Source organism: Dipodomys spectabilis, unplaced genomic scaffold (assembly GCF_019054845.1).
Source record: "Dipodomys spectabilis isolate Male_0828 unplaced genomic scaffold, ASM1905484v1 ptg000273l, whole genome shotgun sequence".
In the NCBI taxonomy this organism is placed as follows: Eukaryota; Metazoa; Chordata; class Mammalia; order Rodentia; family Heteromyidae; genus Dipodomys; species Dipodomys spectabilis.
This window is the reverse complement of record NW_024870950.1, coordinates 5,762,698-5,784,927: the sequence shown is the minus strand read 5'-3', so window position 1 is coordinate 5,784,927 and position 22,230 is coordinate 5,762,698. Positions and strand designations below refer to the sequence as shown.

General features: G+C 44.7%; 1 protein-coding gene across 3 annotated transcripts; it reads right to left on the bottom strand.

The window, feature by feature from the left end:
• Positions 1 to 908: 908 nt before the first annotated feature.
• Positions 909 to 19,012, bottom strand: Ist1 (IST1 factor associated with ESCRT-III). Of its 3 annotated transcripts, none has more exons than XM_042700719.1 (10): positions 18,903 to 19,012; positions 11,520 to 11,622; positions 10,618 to 10,798; positions 9,785 to 9,872; positions 7,528 to 7,611; positions 6,881 to 6,991; positions 5,601 to 5,798; positions 4,758 to 4,850; positions 3,903 to 3,951; positions 909 to 2,175 (listed from the first exon to the last, which is right to left on the bottom strand). In XM_042700719.1, the coding sequence occupies exons 2-10, from the start codon at positions 11,605 to 11,607 to the stop codon at positions 1,985 to 1,987; spliced, it is 1,083 nt and encodes a 360-aa protein (XP_042556653.1). In that variant the 5' UTR covers positions 11,608 to 11,622; positions 18,903 to 19,012; the 3' UTR covers positions 909 to 1,984. The 3 variants fall into 3 exon arrangements, with proteins under 3 accessions (XP_042556653.1, XP_042556654.1, XP_042556655.1); XM_042700720.1 differs by having other exon boundaries at positions 3,903 to 3,909; positions 18,903 to 19,000; XM_042700721.1 differs by lacking the exon at positions 18,903 to 19,012 and having other exon boundaries at positions 11,516 to 11,609.
• Between the last annotated feature and the right edge of the window lie 3,218 nt (positions 19,013 to 22,230).

The following is a 22,230-nucleotide window of genomic DNA, read 5'->3' as shown; positions in this document are numbered from 1 at the left end:
TCTGGTTTTTTTCTTTTTGCTTATGTGGTGCTGGGGAATCGAACCCAGGGCCTCATGCATGCAAGGCAAGCGCTCTACCACTGAGCCACCTTCCCAGCCCCTGAAGTCTTATTTCTTGACAGCTAAACATCATACTGTCTTTTAAATATCCTGTTACCTCCTATCTTAGTTAGCATGTTAAATATATACATCTAAATATATGTTAGAAAATGAAGCCGGATGCCAGTGGCTCACACCTGTTATCTTAGCTACTCAAGAGGCTGAGATCTGAGGATCGCAGTTCAAAGCCAGCCTAGGCAGAAAAGTCCTCATGAGACTCTCATCTCCAATTAACCACTGAAATACTGCAAGTGATGCTGTAGCTCAAGTGGTAGAGTGCTAGCCTTGAGCACAAAGGCTCAGGGACAGTGCCCAAGCACTGAGTTCAAGCCCCACAACCACCACCAACAACGAGATGTATGTATTTTAACGCTAAGTTGATGAGGAATCAAAATCCCATGGCTCCAAGTTGTAGCTTGTGGAGCTAAGGCAACAGCTGGGAAGGGAGTAACACTGAAGGAAGACTAGCACGAGGCTATTTTCCTGTCAAGAAGCAAGTGACAGACAACTGGCCACCAGGATGGCTGTGGGAAGGAAATGGGGCATAGGTAAGTTCTATACAACTTACTAAAACCAGACATACAAGGACACTTTGCCCTGGAGGTGTAACCAAACTCACAAATACTACCTGGGTTCAAATAGAGAGATGGAAACGAGCCTCTAATGGTTCTCATCTACATTACTAAACGAGCCCCAGGTGAAGGTTGTCTCTGCCTAGTGAACCAAACTGGAGTATGTGCTTAAAACAGACTCTACTAAAATCCAAATTCATACATCAGTTGACCGATCGGTGAAAAAAAAGCAGGACACAGGATCTTTAACTTTATTATCAGCTACTGAGCTATGAGACACAAATCAATCATTAAAGAAAGGTTGCTTCAAACAGGTATGTACAGACACAACAAAAGTAAAGCCAGCTCTGGGGGAGGATGGCCTCAGCTAGGGGGGAAGGGAGCACATAAGTTAGAGCTTTAAGAGCCTCGTCCACCCAGGGAAAGCAGTGAACTACAGCCACGTGGGTACTCAAAATTTTGACGTCAATTGTGTTTTTTAAAGTTTTCAAATGAAAACGCATATCCCTCTTCTGTAGGCTTTCCAGCTCACTACCCAAGAGACTCGAGTACTTCTATTAAGGCAGCTGGAAGCCTACCCTATGCTTGAACGGTGGCTTCTGCCCAATATGGGACCTGCTCTTCCCTCTGCAAGTAACATGCTGGGGGAAAGCAAGTTAATACAGTACTGCCCTCTGCAGAAAAGGAAACGTGGCACTCAAAATAAAGCAAAAGGCCACAGAGGGCTCCCTGAGAATCCAGCTAAGAGGAGCATTTAACTTTTTTTCCAAATAAATTCTGCAACTGGATCCAGGTGGAACAGTGCCCTGAAGGAGGAGTAGTGTATACGCCAACAGGAAGACTCTGCTTCCAGGAACCATTTACTTTCTCCTACTCATACCAGTGAGAAAATGCCTTATGACCTTGATTCTCACAATATCCCTGGGCCAGGAAATGTGTTTGCAGGTCTGCAACCTCCACACAAGGCTGAAACACTTTATTGAGGTGCCCTTCTCCACTGTCCAGCCAGCTCTCCCACAATGCTTCAACTTGTCACTCTCCTGGGGAGCACCTGTCCAGAAGAGAACCTGGGATCCCTCCGAGAGGACACAAGCACAGCTGCCAGGAGTCAGATGCTCTGGCCTTAAGAGTCTCCAGGTGTTGGTCTCTTAATATCACAGAGAACTGGGAAACCACAGAATGTGGAAGAGAGCCTTGAGGAAGGTTGTATTCAATGTTAATAGATGAAATGGAATTTCATGGAGATTCTTTGTTGCAAGGAAAAACTGCTCAGTCTCAACTCCTGGAACATGGCAAGTACCTGGTTAAAACGCCTATGTTTTCTTCTTCAACTCCTCAAATCTGCGGGAAAGATCGTCAAAGTCTATGTCTTCAGATGCTGACGTGCTGGCTCCAGCAGATGCAGTGGGGAGCGTGTCTGGCACCGATGGTAATTCCGGCAGTACAAAGTTATCAACAGGTCTGGAAGGAGGCTTTGCAGAGGCTTCTGGCTTAGCTCCAGGACCTAATGAAATGAGGGAAAAGAGTATAATGTTACAAACACCAGAGAAATGACTTACCATCTCCTTTGATAGAAAAAAAGACAAAAAGGCAGAAGAAAACAGTACTTTAAAAAAAAAAGGGGGGGGGGGGGCTAGGAAGGTGGCTCAGTGGTAGAGTGCTTGCCTTGTATGCCTGAGGCCCTGGGTTCAATTCCTCAGCACCACATAAGCAAAAAGAAAAAAGCCAGAAGTGGCACTGTGGCTCAAGTGGTAGAGCGCTAGCCTTGAGCTGAAGAGCTGAGGGGCAGCGCCCCGGCCCAGAGTTCAGGCCCCACGACCGGACCCCCCCTACCCAACCCCCCCCCCAAAAAAATGAAGGCTTGGAAGTATGGCTCAAGTGGTAGACAAAAGTAAAGCAAGTCAAGTTTGAGGTCCTGAGTTCAAGCTCTGGTAGCTTCAAGAAAAAAATCAGCATTAGGTATGTGCCACTATGCCTATAATCACAGCAACAAAGAAAGTAGAGATTGGGAGAATCACAGTTCAAAATCAGCTCCAGGGTGCTGGGAAGGTGGCTCAGTGGGAGAGTGTTTGCCTTGCATGCATGAGGCCCTGGGTTCGATTCCTCAGCACCACATAAACAGAAAAAGCCGGAAGTGGCACAGTGGCTCAAGTAGTAGAACGCTAGCCTTGAGCTGAAGAATTGAGGGACAGGGCCCAGACCCCATGACAAAAATTAAAAACTCAGCCTCCCAGGGTGTGGGGTAGGGTGGGAATTAACAACATTATCTAAAAAAGCAAGCAGGCATGGTGGCACACACTTGTAACAATAGCTATTCCAGGAAGAAGTTGAAATAGAAGGCCAGCCCACACAAAAAATATGAGACTCTATCTGAAAAATAAAGAAAAATGTTGGGAGCATAGCTCACGTGGTGATGCTCAGGACTGACCTGTTAGGGGTGGAGGGGTGTAAAAAAAAAGCCTCACATTATACAAAACAGTATGCTGAAAACAAACTTTACAACCACGGGGTGGGGGGTGGGGGGGAGGGGTAAATTGTGGAGGTGGGAGGGAAGGGATGGGGGATGGTAGGGGGAAAACAAAGGAGGAGGCAACAATGCTCAATAGGCAATGTACTCTTTACCTTGCTCATTTAACTGTAAGCCCTCTGTTCAGCATTTTTACATTAAAAAAAAAGTAAAAAAAAAAAAAAAAAGCCTCACATGTAAATTCATTGAGCCTACTTTATGCTTTAGGCCTATTTTACTCTCATTTTTCTATTTCCAGGCACAATGAAAGTTGCAAAACATACTCAGATTTATCGCCTAGTTTTTCAGTTTCTTATTGTTAAGTGGGAGAGCACAAGGAGATTGAGAGACTGGAGAAAATCATTTATGCTGTAAAACAAGAATTTTTTCTTTTTTCTTTCCTGTCATGGGGCCTGGGCACTGTCCCTCAGCTCTTCAGTTTTAAGGCTAGCGCTCTACCACTTGAGCCAGAGCACCACTTCCGGCTTTTTCTGCTTATGTGGTGCTGAGGAATTGAACCCAGAGCCTCATGCATGCAAGGCAAGCACTCTTACCACTGAGCCACCTTCCCAGCCCAATGCAAGAAATCTTGAGTTCAGTGCTCTATTTGGGGAGAGGACAGGACTCGGATAGAATGCCTCAGGCATGCAAACTGTCTCTAAGGGAGGAAAATGAGAAGACAGGGGGTTTACACTAAACCTACAGTGTTTTTGTTGCTTACTCACCAACAATCTGTGCAGAAGAGACATTTTTATCAGCATTAATGTCATCAACCTGAAACAAAAAGATCGTTATCAGAGGAAAACCATGTCATTTCTAGAAAAAGTACCAACACCAGTGCCAGCCCTGTGCTTGCCAAAAGCTAAGCTGCTCCCCAAAGAAACTGCCCGCTATTCCCTATTTCTTCTTCTACCTCCTTCCAACCATGCCAAACTTCCAAGCAGAGAAAATTATCTTATCACACACACCATGGCCAGACCAAGACAAAGCACTAAATCACTCAATCCACAAGAACCAAGGACCCAGGGAGGCCTTGTTTTTAGAAACAGTTCTAGGTCATGCTTTGATGCCAGAAAGAGAACAAATCAACTAGAGATTTTTTTTAAAAAAAGGAACTCGGGAATGGGGAGCTCTCCAGATGAATAATTATATAGCTGTTTTCTTAGTAAAGCATCAGATGGAAAGAAGTCTCAAAAAGCATATTCAGAGGAACAAGTCTAACACCAAAACTGTATCAACTCCATGTGATTTCTGTGTCTAGCTACTCAAAATGTAGCTAGTTAAGTGCCCTATTGGGGCACCATTACATTCTAAGATAGCAGCAGGCCCTTCCTAACTGGCTTTACTGCAGACAAGGCGATGCCAACGCCAAGTCACCACCACCACCACCACCACCACGTTCCATCTCTTCCCATCTCTAGGGAAAAGAGACTGAAGCAACAAAAAAATCCCAAAGCAGAAGCAATGCCCATACTAGGAATTGAGTTGATCAAAACTTTGCCTTCCCTGTGGTCATTATTTTGCTTTCTTCCTTGGATTCACTCTCCTGTTGCCTTTTAAAAAGAGGCTCAGGCACTTACAGATTCATATGATGGGGGAGTTGCAGGTATTTGAGGTGGATGGATGTTGGGAAAAGCCTGGTAAGTCCCCATTGGCAGTCCACCGAAATCCGACTGCAAGTGAAGAAGAACAACATTAGATACACTGCTCCCAATTTCTGAGACTTGTGTATGAAAAGAAAGAAGAGTGTGTACATACTTGAGGTCCCCAAGGAAGAATAAAGGCCTGAAAGGTCCCCCAAAGAACTCCAGATTTCTACATAGCTGTAGGCAAAAGCTGTTCCTCAACTTGCTAAGTCAAATGCTTCACTGTGTTATAAGCAAAAACTCATCAGACTTTCTTACTAGTAAGACCAACATCTTGTCAACAAAAGCAGTTTTTCAACCTCATAATAAATGATCCTTACTCATTTTTGGAAAAAATTACTGCAAAACAGCAACAGGTCCTACAGATAAGCCTACATCAAGTTTTATTAGCACTATCTCTTCATTTTCTACTTTATTACATAAGGCTGAACCCAAAGATGTTTTCTGAATTTTTTTTTTGGCCAGTCCTGGGGCTTGAACTCAGGGCCTGGGCACTGTTCCTTAGCTTCTTTTGCTCAAGGCTAGCACTCTATACCACTTGAGCCTCAGTGCCACTTCCAGCTTTTTCTGTTTATGTGGTACTGAGGAATCAAACCCAGGGCTTCATGCAGGCTAAGCAAGCACTCTACCACTAAACCACATTCCCAGCCCCATGTTCTCTGAATTCTAGTAGTAGTTCCACAAGATAAACATAGGCTAAGACCAAATGTTCTCACTGCTCTATGTTCCTGTTAACCTATAGTTCGAGTCTTACACTCACTTTATACATGTACTTACTGGTCCCTTTGGCAGCGGATATGAGAAAGGAGTATTTGGAGATGGCATGGGCATGGGCATGGGCATTGGCACTGTTCCATCAGGTCCACCAACAGGTGCCGTAAACCCACCCCCTCCTCTTCCAGGGCCACCTTTCTTCACATCATCTGTGAATCCAACATCAATAAGATCTGTCTCTACCCCAGGAGGAGCTTCTGCCTAAGAAAAATAAAGATGCCAAGTCATTAACCCACAACAAAGGGCCTAGCAACAGAGGGGAATTAGCATGTGAGTGTCTACTGCAGTGCTCTCAGCATCCTACACGGGTAGAGGAAGTGCAAGCAAAACTAGTCCGATGGAGATGGGGAAAAGCTGGGCTCCAATGCAACGTGACCATTTCCCAGGGAGTTCTGGAGCTGTGATGGACCTCCACAGGTGTTCCGCAATGGAAAGAAGGGGGAAAAGAAAAGCTAAAAAACCCTACCTTGGCCAGCTTTGGATACTGGCTTCAACCAGCAAAAATGCTGAGTAACAATACTCTATTTGGCAGAGTACCTCCCTAATGGGAATACTCAGCTATGTGTGTGTTGTTACCAGTCATCAAACCCTTAAAGAGCTTGTTTGTGGATGGGGCTTCTACCAGATCCCACTATTCTTAACCACTGAATGATTACTATTTATTTACTGTCCTTCTACTGTAAGGCTCTCAGGACAGTGATCTATGTATCTTTGTATTCTCAGCTTTCTACACAGCAGACAAAATAAACATCTTAAGAGTATTCTCCATAGGAGTCTCAATACCTGCAATTTCACGGGAAAGCATTTTACACATCTGTACTAAGGTTTATACATTCTCAAGGTGCTTATGGTTATTCACCTAATCCAATTTCTTTTTTTTTGGGTCAGTTGTGGGACTTGAACTCTGGTCCTAGGCACTGTCCCTGAGCTATTCAGCTCAAGATAAGCACTCTACCACTTGATCCACAGATTCACTTCTGGTCTTCTGGTGGTTAACTGGAGATAAGAGTTTCATGTTCCTGCCCAGGCTGGCTTTGAATCGTGATCCTCAGTTCTGAGCCTCCTGAGTAACTAGGCTTATAGGCCTGAGCCACCAACGCCCAGCATACATCTAACTCAATTCTTAAATATCTTGTGAGATATACAGGCATGATTTATGGCTTCTCCAAAAGGTACTAACTAAAAGTCTTCAACTCACATTAGGAAAAACAATATGGTGATTTTTGTTTAAAGAAAGTTCTACCAAGAGATTCAATTTCCTCTGTGCTCTGGGATAAACTTACCATGACCACTGAGTCAGGTTCATAGGGCACATTGTAATTCTTGGCAATTTCAATCAGGTATCTCTCCACCAGGATTTTGGGAGGGGCTTCCACACTCAGTTTGTGCATTAGCTGTAAATGAAAGACCACGGTTAATATGCATCTATAGACTGGCTCTGATGGCTCACACCTATAATCCTAATCATTACTCAAGGAGGCTGAGATCTGAGAATAGCAGTTCAAAGCCAGCCCCAGCAGGAAATTCCCTGAGACTCTTATCTCCAATAAGCTACACTCTGGCTTAAGTGGTAGAGTACTAGCATTGAGCAAAAGAAGTTCAGGGACAGTACACCTAGGCCTAGAGTTCAAGCTCCACAACCAGGAAAAAAAAAAAGCATCATACAGCAAGCTTAATCTTTTCTCATTTTTTAACTTAGTTCTTATCTTATAGGTCATTAAGAAAGTTTCAGCCAGGCGCTGGAGGCTCATACCTATAATCCTAGCTACTCAGAGTCACAAGTGGAAGGGTTGGGCATAGGAAAGGAACTGCCATCCTAACAGGCCTCTTCCTCATCCTCGCTATGAAATGTGTAACTATCAATAACTAAGCCAACAAGTCACCACAGCAATAATCTCGCTGATTCACAACCACCAAATATGTACATTACCCTGTCATTCACAGTTCCGATCTGGTTGGTCCTACATAGCTTGCCATATTCTTTGCTATACTTGGCACAGAGCTGATCAGCAACCTACAGTGAAAAAAAGAACAGTAAATAACCCAAACCCTTCCCATGAACTGTTTTACATTTCTTCCTTTCAATAGTAAACCTGGGGGCTGAGAAGGTGGCTCAGTGGTAGAATGCTTGCCTCGTATGCATGAAGCCCTGGGTTCGATTCCTCAGTAACACATAAGCAGAAAAAGCCAGAAGTGGCTCTGTGGCTCAAGTGGTAGCTGCCTTGAGCTGAAGAGCTGAGGGACAGTGCCCAGGCCTAAAGTTCAGGCCCCATGACTGTCAAAAAAAAAAAAAAAGTAAACCTGGTTCTATTACAGGGTTTCCAAGTCTATGAGTTCTTTTAATCAGTAAGAGACAGCCAAATACCACATTTTATTTATAACCATTATGATATGCACCACCAGAATTTTGCACAAAATCAACATGAAGATGCAAATACAGCTGCACCAAGTGTTCCCATGGGGACATACGCTATACTATTACCAACTTGTAACAGAAGAATCCTGATCAGAAAAGCTAGACGTGGCTGCCTGAAGGGAACAGTGCTTTGCCAAGATAAAAAGGATGATTAAGTCGGGCACCAGTAACTTACTCCTGTAGTCCTAGCTATTCAGGAGGCTGAGATCTGAGGATGACAGCTTGAAGCCTGTCCATGAAAGAAAGTCAGCAAGACTTTTAACTCCAATTAAGCACCAAAAAACCCAGAAGTGGAGCTGTAGTTCAAGTGATAAAGTGCTAACCTTTACCAAAAACAACTTAGGGACAGAGCACAGACCCCAAGTTCAAGCCCAAGAACAGGTGTGCGTGCGTGCATGTGTGTGCGCGCGCGCGCGTGTGTGTATATACACACAAAGATAATTAGAGATCAACTGAACACTAAAGTGCATTCCATAAAAAGAAAACATGGCCAGGCACTGGTGGCTCATGCCTGTAATCCTAGCTACTCATGAGGCTGAGATCTGTGCCAGCCCGAGCAGGAAACTCCGTGAGACTCTCCTCTCCAATAAAACACTAGAAAACCGGACATGGCGCTGTGGCTCAAGCAGTAGAGCGCTCGCCTTGAGCTGAAGAGCACAGGGAAAGCGCCCAGGCCGAGTTCAAGCCCCATGACAAACCAAAAAGAAAAAAGAAAACATGTACAGAGGCCTTCTGTGAAAAGAACATGGCCAATATGCAAGCCTAAAATGCAATCAATGAGCCTTGAGTGCAGAGCCCAAGGAAAGAGTACAAGAAATATGGGCCATGCACCTGTAAGGTTGCCTACCACCTCAGGAGTGGCCTATCACGTTAGGAAGTGGCAACTGGTGAATCAACAGTTTAAGGTTAGCCCATGCCAAAAAGCTTGTGAGACCCCTATCTCAACTAACAGATGGACATGGTAGTAAACACCTGTCAGCTAAACAAAGGCTAAAATCAGGAAAGAGTAGTTCCAGGCAAGCTCTGGCAAGAAAGTTCACGAGACCCAATCATGACAGAAAAAGCTTAACATTGTCATCCCAGCAACAGTAGGAAGCATTAAACAGGATCTTGGTCTAGGCCAGCACAGGCAAAAAGTGACACTCTAGCTGGGCGCCAGTGATTCACGCCTGTAATCCTAGCAACTCACAAGGCTGAGATCTGAGGATCATGGTATGAAGCCAGCCCAGGCTGGAAAGTCCTGAGATTCTCATCTCCAATAAACTACCAAGAAGCTCGATGTGGAGCTGTGGCTCAAGTGCTAGCCAAAGAAAAAATTTCTACTTGTATAAGGTTAAATAATGACCCATCTCAAAAATACATCTAGAAGTACATAGAAAGTTGACTTCTTAAAACATGTTTTTCTTGGGCTAGGAATGTGGCTCTGTGGTAGTGCTCTGCCTAGCACACATGAAGCCCTGGGTTCGGTTCCTCAGTACCACATAAACAGAAAAAGGCAGAAGTGGCGCTGTGGCTCAAGTGGTAGACCGCTAGCCTTGAGCAAAAGAAGCTCAGGAACAGTGCCTAGGCCCTGAGTTCAAGCCCCAGGACTGGCAAAAAAGTTCTTCCCTATGATACAAGATCTGGAAATGAGTAAAGAATTTGTGTATTTTAAAAACAGCTGAAGAAGGGTACAAAATACTTAGTCAAATAACCACAAGTGACATACACTAACCAACCTTCCTAACAACATGAAGAAACTACAGACATCACTGAAACTGGTTGTACTTACTATTTTCAACTCAGCCACTTCGGACTGAAGCCGAGGAGCAGCCCAGATCAGTGTAGACACAGATTCATATAGACCAGGATCTAGCTCCCTAATCAAGGATAAAGTTAATTAAATTTAATTCTTTAATTAATTTATTGTTTATTAATAATAAATGTATTTAATTAATTAAATTAATTCTTTCACACAGGCCAACAAAATCCTAGCTTTTCATTACTCTTTTTGTTGATTATGGGGCTTGAACTCAGGGCCTGGGTGTTGTCCCTAAGCCTCTTCATGCTCAAGGCTAGCACTCTCTCACTCAAGCCACAGCATCACTTCTGGTTTTTGAGTGGTTAATTGAGATAAGAGTCTCACGGGGTCTTTTCTGCCCGAGCTGGCTTCAAACCGCAACTTTCAGATCTGAGCCTCCTGAATAGCTAGGAGTGAGCCATCACCACCTGGCCAAAACCCTAGCTTTTCTGTCATATACTTGTTAGGACTGAGAGTGTGGCTCAAGTAGTAGAAGACCCACATATCAAATGTGAGGCCCTGAGTTCAAACTCTACTACCACCAAAAAAGTAAAACTATTTCATAAATATTCTTAACTCTGGACTTCTAGCCATTTTGTTGTTATCCTACTTGGGGGGGAATTAAGTAATGAGTCTATCAAAGTTGGTAAATAGCTGAATCCAGACTGAAAGGTAGACTTTTAAATTTCAGATTCTTTTCTGAAAAGACATCTTCAAATAGCTGATAGAAAAAAGGCCAGGGAATGTGAAATGCCCCATGGTGCCAAGCACCCTACATATACATGTACAGTTACTCCAGTCTCAACTCCCAGAGGTGATCTTACTTCATGGACTGGATGAGGCCAAACCGGGCCAGCAGCAGGTCACAGTACAGCTCTAGGATCTCCATGGCCTCCACCAGGTAGTCCTCCCGGATAATGTGCTCCACGCGGATCCGAGCTCGCTCGTCCTTCCCAGCAGCCAGGTAATCAGCAATCTCCTTCCTTGCTTTCTGAGCCAGTTCCGCTAATGCACAAAGCCCAGTTACACAGCAGTAGTCAACAGAACCTGGATCTTTCTATATCCTAGCTCACATTAATCCCTTAGCTAATCTTCTCCAGCCTCAACTACTCTGGCATTTGCTGCACTGTGTACATAAGAACACAGTATAGGCTGACCTTGCCAGCACATTAAGAAGACAGAAAAAAGGATTAGTTTCAGAACACCCTAGGGATACCAAACTCAGAAGAGGTTCTGTCCCTCACTAAAATGGCACCGTATTTCCAGTTAACCTATTTCCATTTCCCGTTAACCTCTTCTAAATCTTCTATAACATCCTTCTCTACACTTCAAAATCACCTCTAGATTACATACTAAATGCTAAATAGGTGTTACTGGTTGTTATTGTTTAAGGAATAATGTGTTGAACACAGATGTAAATTTTTTTCTCTCAGTATTTGATACACAACTGTCTATATCCACAAATGCATATGTATGAATAGACTAGGTCCTTTCCTCTTTAACAAAGAGACTCAGCCTAGCCAGAAAAGGCAGAAATTCTAGGCGGGGACATAACTCAAAAGTAAAGTACTTGCCTAATGTGCATGAAGCCCTAGCCCTAGGTTCAATCCCCAGGACTACAAAAAAAAAAGGAGGGAGCAGAAATGTATCTTAACTGAGATTGAGATATTGGTACCTGGGGAAGTATTTGTGGAAAGAAAAGATAAAGCAATCACACACTACTCACTTTTTTTCTTCTCCAATAGTTTAAGACGATTTATGACTAATCTCAGATTGACTCGTAAACGCTCAGCTTTAAATCCAGAGCCCAGCATGCTGTGCTGTTCCTCCTAAAAAAAGGAGCAACATGCTATTTTGGGTCAAAATTAATTCAGGATCTAACACCACAAGAGGAGATTATTTAACATAATAAGCCAAAGCTGTTTTCTAGAAAACTTATCAGAGGAAGACAATACTGAAAGCAGGTGAGCCAGTGAGAAGGCTACCACCATAGTTCAGACAAGGATCTCCTACAGCTTACACTGGGGCAATCAGCAGTGGCATTTGAAATCTGGACTTGAAATCTATAAGGATTGTGATGGATGAAATGGGTATTTTGGTATTGGGTATGACAAAAACACAAGGGAGTCGGGCGCTGGTGCTCATGCCTGTAATCCTAGCTACTCAGGAGGCTGAGAACTAAGGATACAGTTCAAAACTAGTCCAGGAAGGAACGTTCATGAGACTCTTAGCCCCAATTAACCACCAGAAAACTGGAAGTGGCGCTGTGGCTCAAATGGTAGAATGCTTGTCTCAAGCTGAAGAGCTCAGGGATAGTCTCCAGGCCCAGAGTTCAAGCCCCACAACCAACAAAAAAACAAACAAGCAAATAAAAAACCCTACGAGGGAGCAAGAGCTCCTCCTGCTTCTCAGCAGTCTCAGCAAGGCTTAACGATGAAAAAAGATTAAAATTAGGGCTAAATCCAAAGCTATTCTTTTTTTCTTTTTTCTTCTTGACAGTCCTGGAGCGCATGGGCCTGGAGACTATCCCTGAGCTCTTCAGCTCAAGGCAAGCACTCTACCAACTTGAGTCACAGCACCACTTCCATTCTTCTGGTGGTTAATTAGAAATAAGAATCTCAGGAACTTTTCTGCCCAGGCTGGCTTTGAACCTCAATCCTCAAATCTCAGCCTCCTGAGTAGCTAGGATTACAAGTGAGAGCCACCAACACCCGGCCCCAAAGTTCTTTTTTTTTTTTTCTTTTTGCCAGTCATGGGACCTGAACTCTGGGCCTGGGCGCTGTCCCTCAGCTCTTCAGCTCAAGGCTAGCGCTCTACCACTTGAGCCACAGAGTCACTTCCGGCATTTTCTGCTTATGTGGTGCTGAGGCATCAAACCCAGGGCCTCATGCATGCAAGGCAAGCGCTCCACCACTGAGCCACCTTCCCAGCCCCACCAAAGCTATCCTTAATTCCTCAAATAGTACTAGCTCAGCCTTTGGGATAAAAGCAAGTACTCAGTACCACAGAATATTAACATCTACTCCCCTACACAGAGTATAAAAGAGGGAGAAAAGTTGGCGGGGGGGGGGGCGGGGGGGGGGCGGGGGGACGACACTACAGAAGTCTAGTGCTGAGCGTTATTTGCCAAGTGTTTCACAGCAGTTAAGGTAAACAAAAAACCCATCTATGGCTGGAAAGGTGCCAGCCCAGGCAGGAAAGTCCATGAGACTCTCATCATCTCCAGTTAAATAAAAGAAGTCAAACATGGAGCTGTGGTTCAAATAGTAGAGCACAAACCTTGAGCACAAAAGCTCAGGGACAGCACCCAGGCCCACAGTTCAAGCCCCAGAACTAGGAAAAAAAAAAAATGTACTGAATGTTCTGAAGCATAAACTCTGGAGAGTTAGAAGCATTAGTATTTTCTCATGCATTTCTATATTGGTGAATACTTACAAAAATTGTATTGACATATATTGGGTAAGAAACTTTTTTAGATTCTTTAGTTTTGTTTTTTTTTTTTGGTCAGTCGTGAGGTTTGAACTGTGGGCCTGGGCGCTGTCCCTGAGCTTCTTTTGCTCAAGGCTAGCGCTCTACCACTTGAGCCACAGTGCCACTCCCGGTTTTCTGTTGGTTAATTGAAGATAAGAATCTCAGGACTTTCCTGCCTGATCTAGCTTTGAACTGTGACTCTCAGATCTCTGCCTCCTGAGTAGCTACAGTGAGCAACTGGCAATAATGAGTTTTTAAATAAGAAAACACAGAATAAGATAAAAAGTACTCTTGACTATGAGTCCATCATGAGTCCTACAAAGATCTTGCAAAATTTTAGTAGACAATAACTCTAGCTTACATGGATAAATCAAATGTGCAAATCTAATTAACATCTCTAAGAGAAGTATTAACAAAAACTAGCCCTCAGCAAGTGGCTGGTAGTTCATGCCTACTCAGGAGGCTGAAATCTGAAGTTCATGGTTCAAAAGCCAGCCACAACGGTAAAATCCGTGAAACATTTTTTTTGGTCAGTCACAGGGCTTGACTGCCTCTCAGCCTTTTCACTCAAAGCTAGTACTCTTAACACTGGAGTCACAACTCTGTTCCCAGTTTTTGGGTAGCTAACTGGAAATAAGAATTTCATGGAGCCAGGCACTGGTGGATCATGCCTGTTCTCCTCACTACTCAGGAGGCTGAGACCTAAGGATACAGTTCAAAGCCAGCCCAGGCAGGAAAGTCCTTGACTCTTATTTCCAATTAACCACCAGAAAACCAGAAGTGGTGCTCTGGCTCAAGTGGTAGAATGCTCGCCTTGAGCCGAAGAGCTGAGGGACAGAGCCCAGGTCCAGAGTTCAAGCCCTACAACCAACCAAAAAATAATAATAATTTCATGGACTTTTCTGCCTGGGCTGACTCTGAACCGTGATCTTCAGATCTCAGCCTTCCAGCCTCCTGAGTAGCTAGGATTACATGTGTAAGCCACTCGTGCCAGGTGCATGAAATTCTTATCTCTAATTAACAAAAAACCCAGAAATGACGCAGTGGCTCAAAGTGGTACAGTGCTAGCCTTCAGAGGAAGAGTTCAAACCCCACCAGCTACAAAAAAAGAAAGAAAAGAAAAAAAAACCACCTGTAGCTCAGCATGGGTGGCTCACACCTGTAATCCTACTCAAGAGGCTGACATTTGAGGATCAAAGTTCAAGGCCAAAGCTAGGCAGGAAAAGTCCCTGAGACTCCTATCTTCAATAAAAAAGCCCACAAGTGGAGCTATGGCTCAAGTGGAAGCTCAGGGACAGTGCCTAGGTGCTGAGTTCAAGCCCCAGGACCAACACCAAAAAAAAAAAAAAAAAAAAAAAACACCTTTAACTATCCAACTAATCAAATCTGAGCTGTGAAGTGCAAGCAGAATTACAGCATATGACAGCCCTTGCCCAGCATATTCCACAGTCCTAGGATTGTCCTTCAGAATTAGAAAGAAAAACAAATACTGGCCAAGATAAATATTTGTCTTTGTTCATTTTAGACATCAATTTAGCAGTATTTAATGAAATATATGCTTTATGGTAAACTACATATACCTTAAGACTCAGGAATCCTACTTCAGCACATATACTCCATCAAAGAAGTTTGTGCACAGAACCAAAACACACAGGTATAAGAATTTAATGGGCTGAGTACTGGTGGCTCACATTTGTAATCCTAGCTATTTGGAGGCTGAGATCTGGGGATCCCAATTCAAAACCAGCCTGGGGAAGCAAAGTCCATGAGACTCTTATCTCCAGTTAACCACCAGAAAACTGGACATGGAGCTCTGTCTCAAAGTGGTAGAGTTCTAGCCTTGAGCAGAAGAGCTCAGGGATAACACCCAAGCCCTGAGTTCAAGCCACATGGCTGGGAGAAAAAAGAAGAAAAAAAATAATTTAATGGCAGTAAATAACATGGGTAAAACAGTAGCCAAAAAGGGGGGGGGGGGGGGGGGAAGCCGGGCGCTGGTGGCTCACGCCTGTAATCCTAGCTACTCAGGAGGCTGAGATCTGAGGATTGAGGTTCAAAGCCAGCCCGGGCAGGAGAGACCGTGGGACTCCTATCTCCAATAAACCACCAGAAAACCGGAAGTGGCACTGTAGCTCAAGTGGTAGAGCGCTCGCCTTGAGCTGAAGAGCTGAGGGACAGCGCCCAGGCCCAGAGTTCAAGCCCCACGACCGACCAAAAAAAAAAAGGGGGGGGGGGAGATTAGGATTCTAGGCTCAGAATCTCTCTCACTGAAATAAGCTATATAAAACTTGAACAGAATTCATGTAGCAGCTATTTCAAGACTGGAAAAAGTGAATAAAAGCAAACAGAAGCACACCAAGAATTTGAAGAACCAATAAACCTTCAGTGAGTTAATCACCTTTCTTGCCTCTGTTACTCCCTAGAATGAATGGAAAGCCACATAACCCAGAACTGAGCATGAGCACAGACAGAAAAGGCATCAAAAGGAACTCTTGCTTTGAGAAGCTGGAAGGGAAATCCTTGATTTCAGCAAAGATTGTAATACTTCAAATCACATCGGAAAAGACCGTCAAGGCCTTGAATACCCAGTACCACCAACACACACACATACCAGATTTTAAACTGGAATACTAAAAAGTGATTAACCCAAAAGGCAGGACAGCAGCAACAGTAATGAAAATAGAACAAAATGAATAATAAATCGGTAGTTCTACATTCAAACATTCAGTAACTACACCAATAATTAAATACTAACAGTATAAACAGACCGAGATTAAAAGCTGAGTGCTAGTGGCCAAGGCTTGTAATCCTAGCTACGCCGAAGGCTGAGATCTGAGGATCATGGCTCAAAGCCAGCTGGGACAGGAAAGTCACACTAACACTTCTCTATTATAATTACTTTTTTTTTTAATATTTTTTGTTTATGTGATACCGAGGAATTGAACCCAGGGCTTCATGCATGCTAGGCATGCAATCTACCACTACCCCACATTTCCAGCCCTATTACTATCTTTAAGTAGTTTTACAAAGGGGTTTCAATTCAACAGATCAGTTATGAATACAACACATCTTAAGCAATGTCACTGCCATTCTCCCTCATCTTTCCCAACTACACCCACACCCTTAAGTTATGGGGTTACATTTTCAGATGTGTACATTGAATATCACTGTATTCATTGCCCTTCCTCTCTCCATTCCTCTAGCATTTCTTATAAATTAAATGGTGTGAGCAGACTTAAGTGTGACTACAGTGTTGCAGTTGAGAAATGCAACATGGCAGTAGAAATATGCACACTACGGAACTAGGATGCATTTCCGTAAAATATAGTTAAATCCCTTGAAAAGCAGTTAATGTGCAGTGTAACGGGAAATTAACTGTATTTTCACTATAGATTATAATAAAATCTCTACTGACCAGGTGGTGCCCACCTGTCATCCCAGCTATGGTGGGAAGCAAAGGACTGAAGACAAGGTGTTCTATCAGGCAGGAAGCAAGACCCTTTCTCAAAATCACCCAGTGTAAGAACACTGCTGGAGGATGGCTCAGCAGTACCTGCCTAGCAAGTAAGTGCAAGGCCCTGAGTTCAAACCAAAGGACCAAAAAAAAAAAAAAAAAAAATCCATACTACCTATCACCGGAACTTGATTCTATCCGGAACTTGATTCTATCAAGTAGACAGTAGTGAAGGATCCTTAAGCTGCAGATGCTGTAGAAGTCAGAAATACAGGAAGAGACAGAGATGTAATATAATTTAGAGAAAATGGTAACGCCATTTTAAAAAGTGTTAAGATCTAAAAAGCTGCTGGGTACCAGTGGCTCACGCCTGTATTCCTAGCTACTCAGGAGGCTGAGATCAGAGGATCATGGTTCAAAGCCAGCCCAGGAAGGAAAGTTCATGAAACTCATCTCCAATAAATCACCAGAAAACAGGAAGTGGTGCTGTGGCTGAAGTGGTAGAGTGCTAGCCTTGAACTGAGGAGCTGAGGGACAGGGTCCAGGCCCAGAGCTCAAGCCTGACGACTTCTAAAAAACTGGGTGATTTTAAAATGTTATTACTGCTTTGTAATGGTGGTTCATGCCTGTAATTCTACTTAGGAGACTGAGATCTAAGGATCAAGATGGAAGCCAGGAGTGGAAGGAATATCTGAGTGTCTGATCTCCCATTAACTGCCAAAAAATTGGATGTGGAGCTGTGGCTCAAGTGGTTCAGGGCTAGCCCAAGCCATGAGTTCAAGCCCCAGGGCCAACACAGACATGTGCACACTCGCACACCGCCCCCCCTTTCTCCCCTCCAATTCACAAATTCCAAATTATTTTTTATCTTTTTTTTGGTTGTGAGCTTGAACTCATGGCCTGGACACTGTCCTGAGCTCTTTTGTTCAAGGCTAGTGTTCTACCACTCTGAGCCACAACTCCACTTGCGATTTTCTAATGGTTAATTGTAAATAAAGTCTCAAAGCCTTTCCTGCCCAGGCTGGCTTGGATTCTGTCCTTAGATCTCAGCCTCTTGTGTAGCTAGGATGACAGGCGTGTGGCTCTGGTCCTCAGTTTAGCTTCTAATTAACTATTAGAGCAAGTCTTTCCATCCAAGAAAATAGAATTCCTAGAAGTTGTATAAAAAAAAAAAAAAAAAAAAAATCCCCCATGAACTAATGGTTTGAGTACGATAGTCAAAAGGCTGGGTGGGAAAGGGAAGATGTTCGTGTGTATAAAGTTGAAAGAAAAATACCATAAAAAGTATAGTTGAAACAAGACTGGATTTGGGTTCATCGCCTTTCTCAAACTAAATAAGGAGGGAATGCTGGTGCTCTTAGGTCTGTTCCAAGTTTTCTGAAATTCAAAAGTTAAAAATACCAAGAAGCAACGTACCTCGGAAGCTGACTTGATGAAAACCCCTTTGTACGATTACTTTAAAAATCATAAAAGAAGAAGTAGTAGTAGTAGAAGTAGTACTCTAGGTGGAAAAAAACACACCGTGCAATGCTCCACAAGGGCTGCTTAGCCCCTGCCGTGCGGAGGCAGGGGGCGGCGGCGGGGCCTCGGGCGACTCTCCCACGGCGAGCCGGGCGCGCGACTGCCTTCCCGGGACGCACCCACCTCCCGCACCCGGAAAAGGCAGCGCAGACACCAACCACAAAGAGAGGAAACAAAGCCCCGGGTCGCGGGCTCGGCACGCCGCAGGGGGGTGTGCGGAGGGGGCCGCGCGCGGCCTGAGGCGTCCGGGCCCCGAAGTATCTAACGGCCACGGGGACACCGGTCACCCCCAGCGTGCTGGGCCCGCGGGGAGCCGCGGCGGGGGCGGCGCCCGGAGCCCGCGCCGCCACGTTTCCGCCCCCGGGAAGGTGCCTGGGGGCCGGGAAGACGACGGCAAAGTTTGCTAACGGCGGTGTCCAAGACCAAGCGGCGTCCGAGCAGCTGGCCGCCCCGCCGCGCGCATCCCGCCCCGGCCGCCCCCCACCCCGCGGCCCGCCAGGCCCGACCTCCGGCCTGACCCCACTTCCCGGTCTTCCCTTCCTCCCCGCGTTGACACTCCGAGAGCCACTGGAACCGCGGGCCCTACAGCTGTCTAAGGACTGCTAAAGTCCAAGGCGCAGAGCAAGAGGAGACAGAGACCCCTGAGACTGAAAATGCCACACTCACCTAGCTGAATCCAGACGTAAAAACGGGAAAAGCGACTTCAGACGGGCCACTGAGCATCCAAAATGGCGACTCCCTCGGCCTCAGCACAGCCAGCACGGGCGGAGGGATCCAAGCGGGGGCGGAGCTAGATACGCCCTTCTCTTCAGGGATTGGCTGCAGGCTCGCCGCTGTCGGAACCCACCCGCCGAGGTCGTTGCGTCTCGGGCTTTAGACTGCCTCTGGAGCCAGCGCAGCCAGGGACTACTTCCCGCGGCGGAGGCACGGGATTTGACATCGGGGTGTTTGTGCAGGGGTCACGCGGGATTTGAATCACCTGCTGGGGCGCGCCCTGGAGTTCGCCCTGGGCTTGGTGAGGGAGGCGGTTCCCGTTCTGCAAGTCGTTGCTCCGAGCCCCAGTCCCAGATTGCTGCAGCTCCTAGAAAAACCGGCCCCAGAGCTGCCTGGCGACGCCCAGGGTTCCTCGCTGAGATTTGCTCGCCTCTGCGCCGGCCCGGGACGGCTTTTCTCCGCGTCCCGGTTTCTGCCCCGTGCGGCGTGGCGGCGGGTGTCGTTCCCTCTCGGGCAGCTTGCCTCTGTTTACCCTCCGTCTCTCGGTTACCAACTGCGGCCGCTGCTGACCCCTCCTCGACCCCCCCCCCCCCCCCCCCCCCCCGTTGTAAGCCAAGCCCGGTGACCTTTTCGGAAGTCAGACTTTCCGCGATTTCCCTTTACCGTTGAATTTAGCCAACTTTTTCCTTTGAATACCTTTTTTCATGTCAAGCCCATGTTCTCGGTCTAGGGGCTGCCTGAGCCCTCGACTGTTCAGAAGGAGGTGATGATCCTGCCCCCTGGTGTCGAGGCTGCCTCTGTGGAGACCAAAATTGGGTTTGCTTCGTTGTTGTAAGGAGTTAACATGAATTGGGACGTACTGTCTTTTTTGTTTCGTCTTTTGTGCAAGTCCTGAGGCTTAAATTCTGGCTAGGAGCTGTCCCTGACATTTTTTTAAATTTTTTATTGTAAAGATACTATACTGTACAGTATGTTCTCAAATAAAATAAAATAAAATTAAAAAAAAAGATACTATACTGTAAAGATACTATACAGAGGGTTACAGTTACATGAGCAAGGTAATGAGTACACTTCCTATTGAGCATTGTTACCCCCTCCATTGTTTTCCCCCTACCATCCCTTCCCTCCCTACCTTCCCCGAGGTTCTTTTTTTTTTTTTAATTGTGGTTAAGTGACTACATAATTTCCCAAATTTCACAGTATTGTGGAATAATGATGCTTATTTAAAGTCACAAGTTCATTCTAACTTTCCTGGAGCAAATTGTCTATCACAGTCTATAACATATAATGGTGTACACATATACACCATACATGTGATCAGCAGCATGGGGATATTTAGTAGTGGTTTGACTAGATGAGTGGAGTTCTTTGTTTCTTAAGTCCTGTTAATTTTGTCTTAACAGCTAACATTTTGGATTTAGCATCCACTTATCAGGGAGAATATGTACTGTTTGTCTCTTTGCTCTTGGCTTACCTCGCTCAACATGATTCCTTCTAGCTCCATCCATTTCCCTGCAAATGCCATTGTTTTGTCATTTCTAATGGCTGCATAATATTCCATTGTGTATAGATATCACAATTTTTGGATCCATTCATCTGTGGTGGGGCATCTGGGTTGTTTCCATATCCTAGCTATTGTGAACAGTACTGCAGTAAACATGGAGGTGCACGTGTCCTTGTATATTGGTTCCTGTTGTTCAGGGTAGATGCCTAGAAGTGGTATGACTGGGTCATAAGGGAGTGTCACTGACATTTTTTTGATCAAGGCTGGCACTCTCCCACTTAGGCCACAGTTCCACTCGGGGCTTTTTAGTGGTTACTTGAAGGTCAGAGTCTCACAGACTTTCCTTCCCCTTCCAACTGCAATCCTCAGATCTCAGCCTCTCAGGATAATTACATGTGTGAGCCACTGGCGCAGGGCAAAAAGCACCATGTTCATAACCATATGCAGCATTTCCATACAGAACTGGGTTCCAGGAACTCAAAATATATGATATTTAGCCAGAGGTTGTGGCTCACGCCTGTAATCCTAGCTACTCAAGAGGCTAAGATCTGAGGATCCTGATTCAAAGCCAGCTCAGGCAGGAAAGTCCTTGAGATTCTTATCTCCAACTAACCACCAGAAAACTGGAAGTGGCACTGTGGCTCAAGTGGTAGAGCACTCACCTTGAGCCGAAAGCTGAGGGACAGCACCCAGGCCCAGAGTTCAAGCCCCAAGACTGACCCTCCCCACCCCCCCCAAAAAAAATGTATGGGCTTTTCCCTAGTAAATACATACACATAGGAGGAGGCGGGGAGAGAGAGAAGTCATTCCTGTAACAAGTCTGCAAGGCAGACTGCTCTGATTTAAAGATCTAAGACACAGCCGACTAATACAATGAGTGGGGACCTCGTTTACATACCATTTAAAAACCAATTGTGGAAGATGTTGATATAATTGGGGAAATTAGATTATGGACTAGATTCCAAATATCCTAAAAATTGTTATCTTGAAAGAAAATGCCCTTTTTATTTTTTTCTTAAAGAAATGATACTGTAGGGGTAAAATAGCAGCAAAAAAACTTGATAAGTTTTAGTCAGATGGTAGCTACTATTGTACTGTACTCTGCATATGCATGCCTTTCAATATTAGGACTATTGCATGTCTTGTGAACAGTATGTTCATACCACTCTTTTGCCTTCTTGATGCAAATAACCTGAAAAATAAAAATCAAGCCACCTGTAATCCTAGCTACTTGAAGACAGAGATAAGGAGAATTGTGGTTAGAAGCCAGCCCAGGAAAAACATTAGTGAAACCCCATCTCAAAAAAAAAGGGGGGGAGGGGACATGCTAGTACAAAGCTGCTAGTAATCAGCTATGTAGGAAGGGTAAGCAGTTGGATTACTGTCCAGGCTGCCCCAGTCAAAAAACAGGAGAACTTATCTGAAAAATAAAGCAAAAAAAAAAAAAAAAAAAAAAGTGGGGGGGGGGGGCGGTGTTAAGCAGAAATAAGAACTGAGTCAAAGGATAGGTACATTTAAAAAAATTAAGATACTGCCAAATCACCTTTCAAAGAGGAACTATCCATTTACACCACTAAATATGTCATCAAGCCCCAGTGTAGTGATATAATTTATTTAGAAAAGTAGTTCCTACTCACGAATTCTTTGGATTCTGCATTCATCACCAATGTCGTGAGTTTTATAAAAATATACTTGTTTAATTACATAGATCTCATAATATTTCAACTATGAGATGTAGCATAACCAGCCAGTGACTCAGATACTATCTGGAGGTAG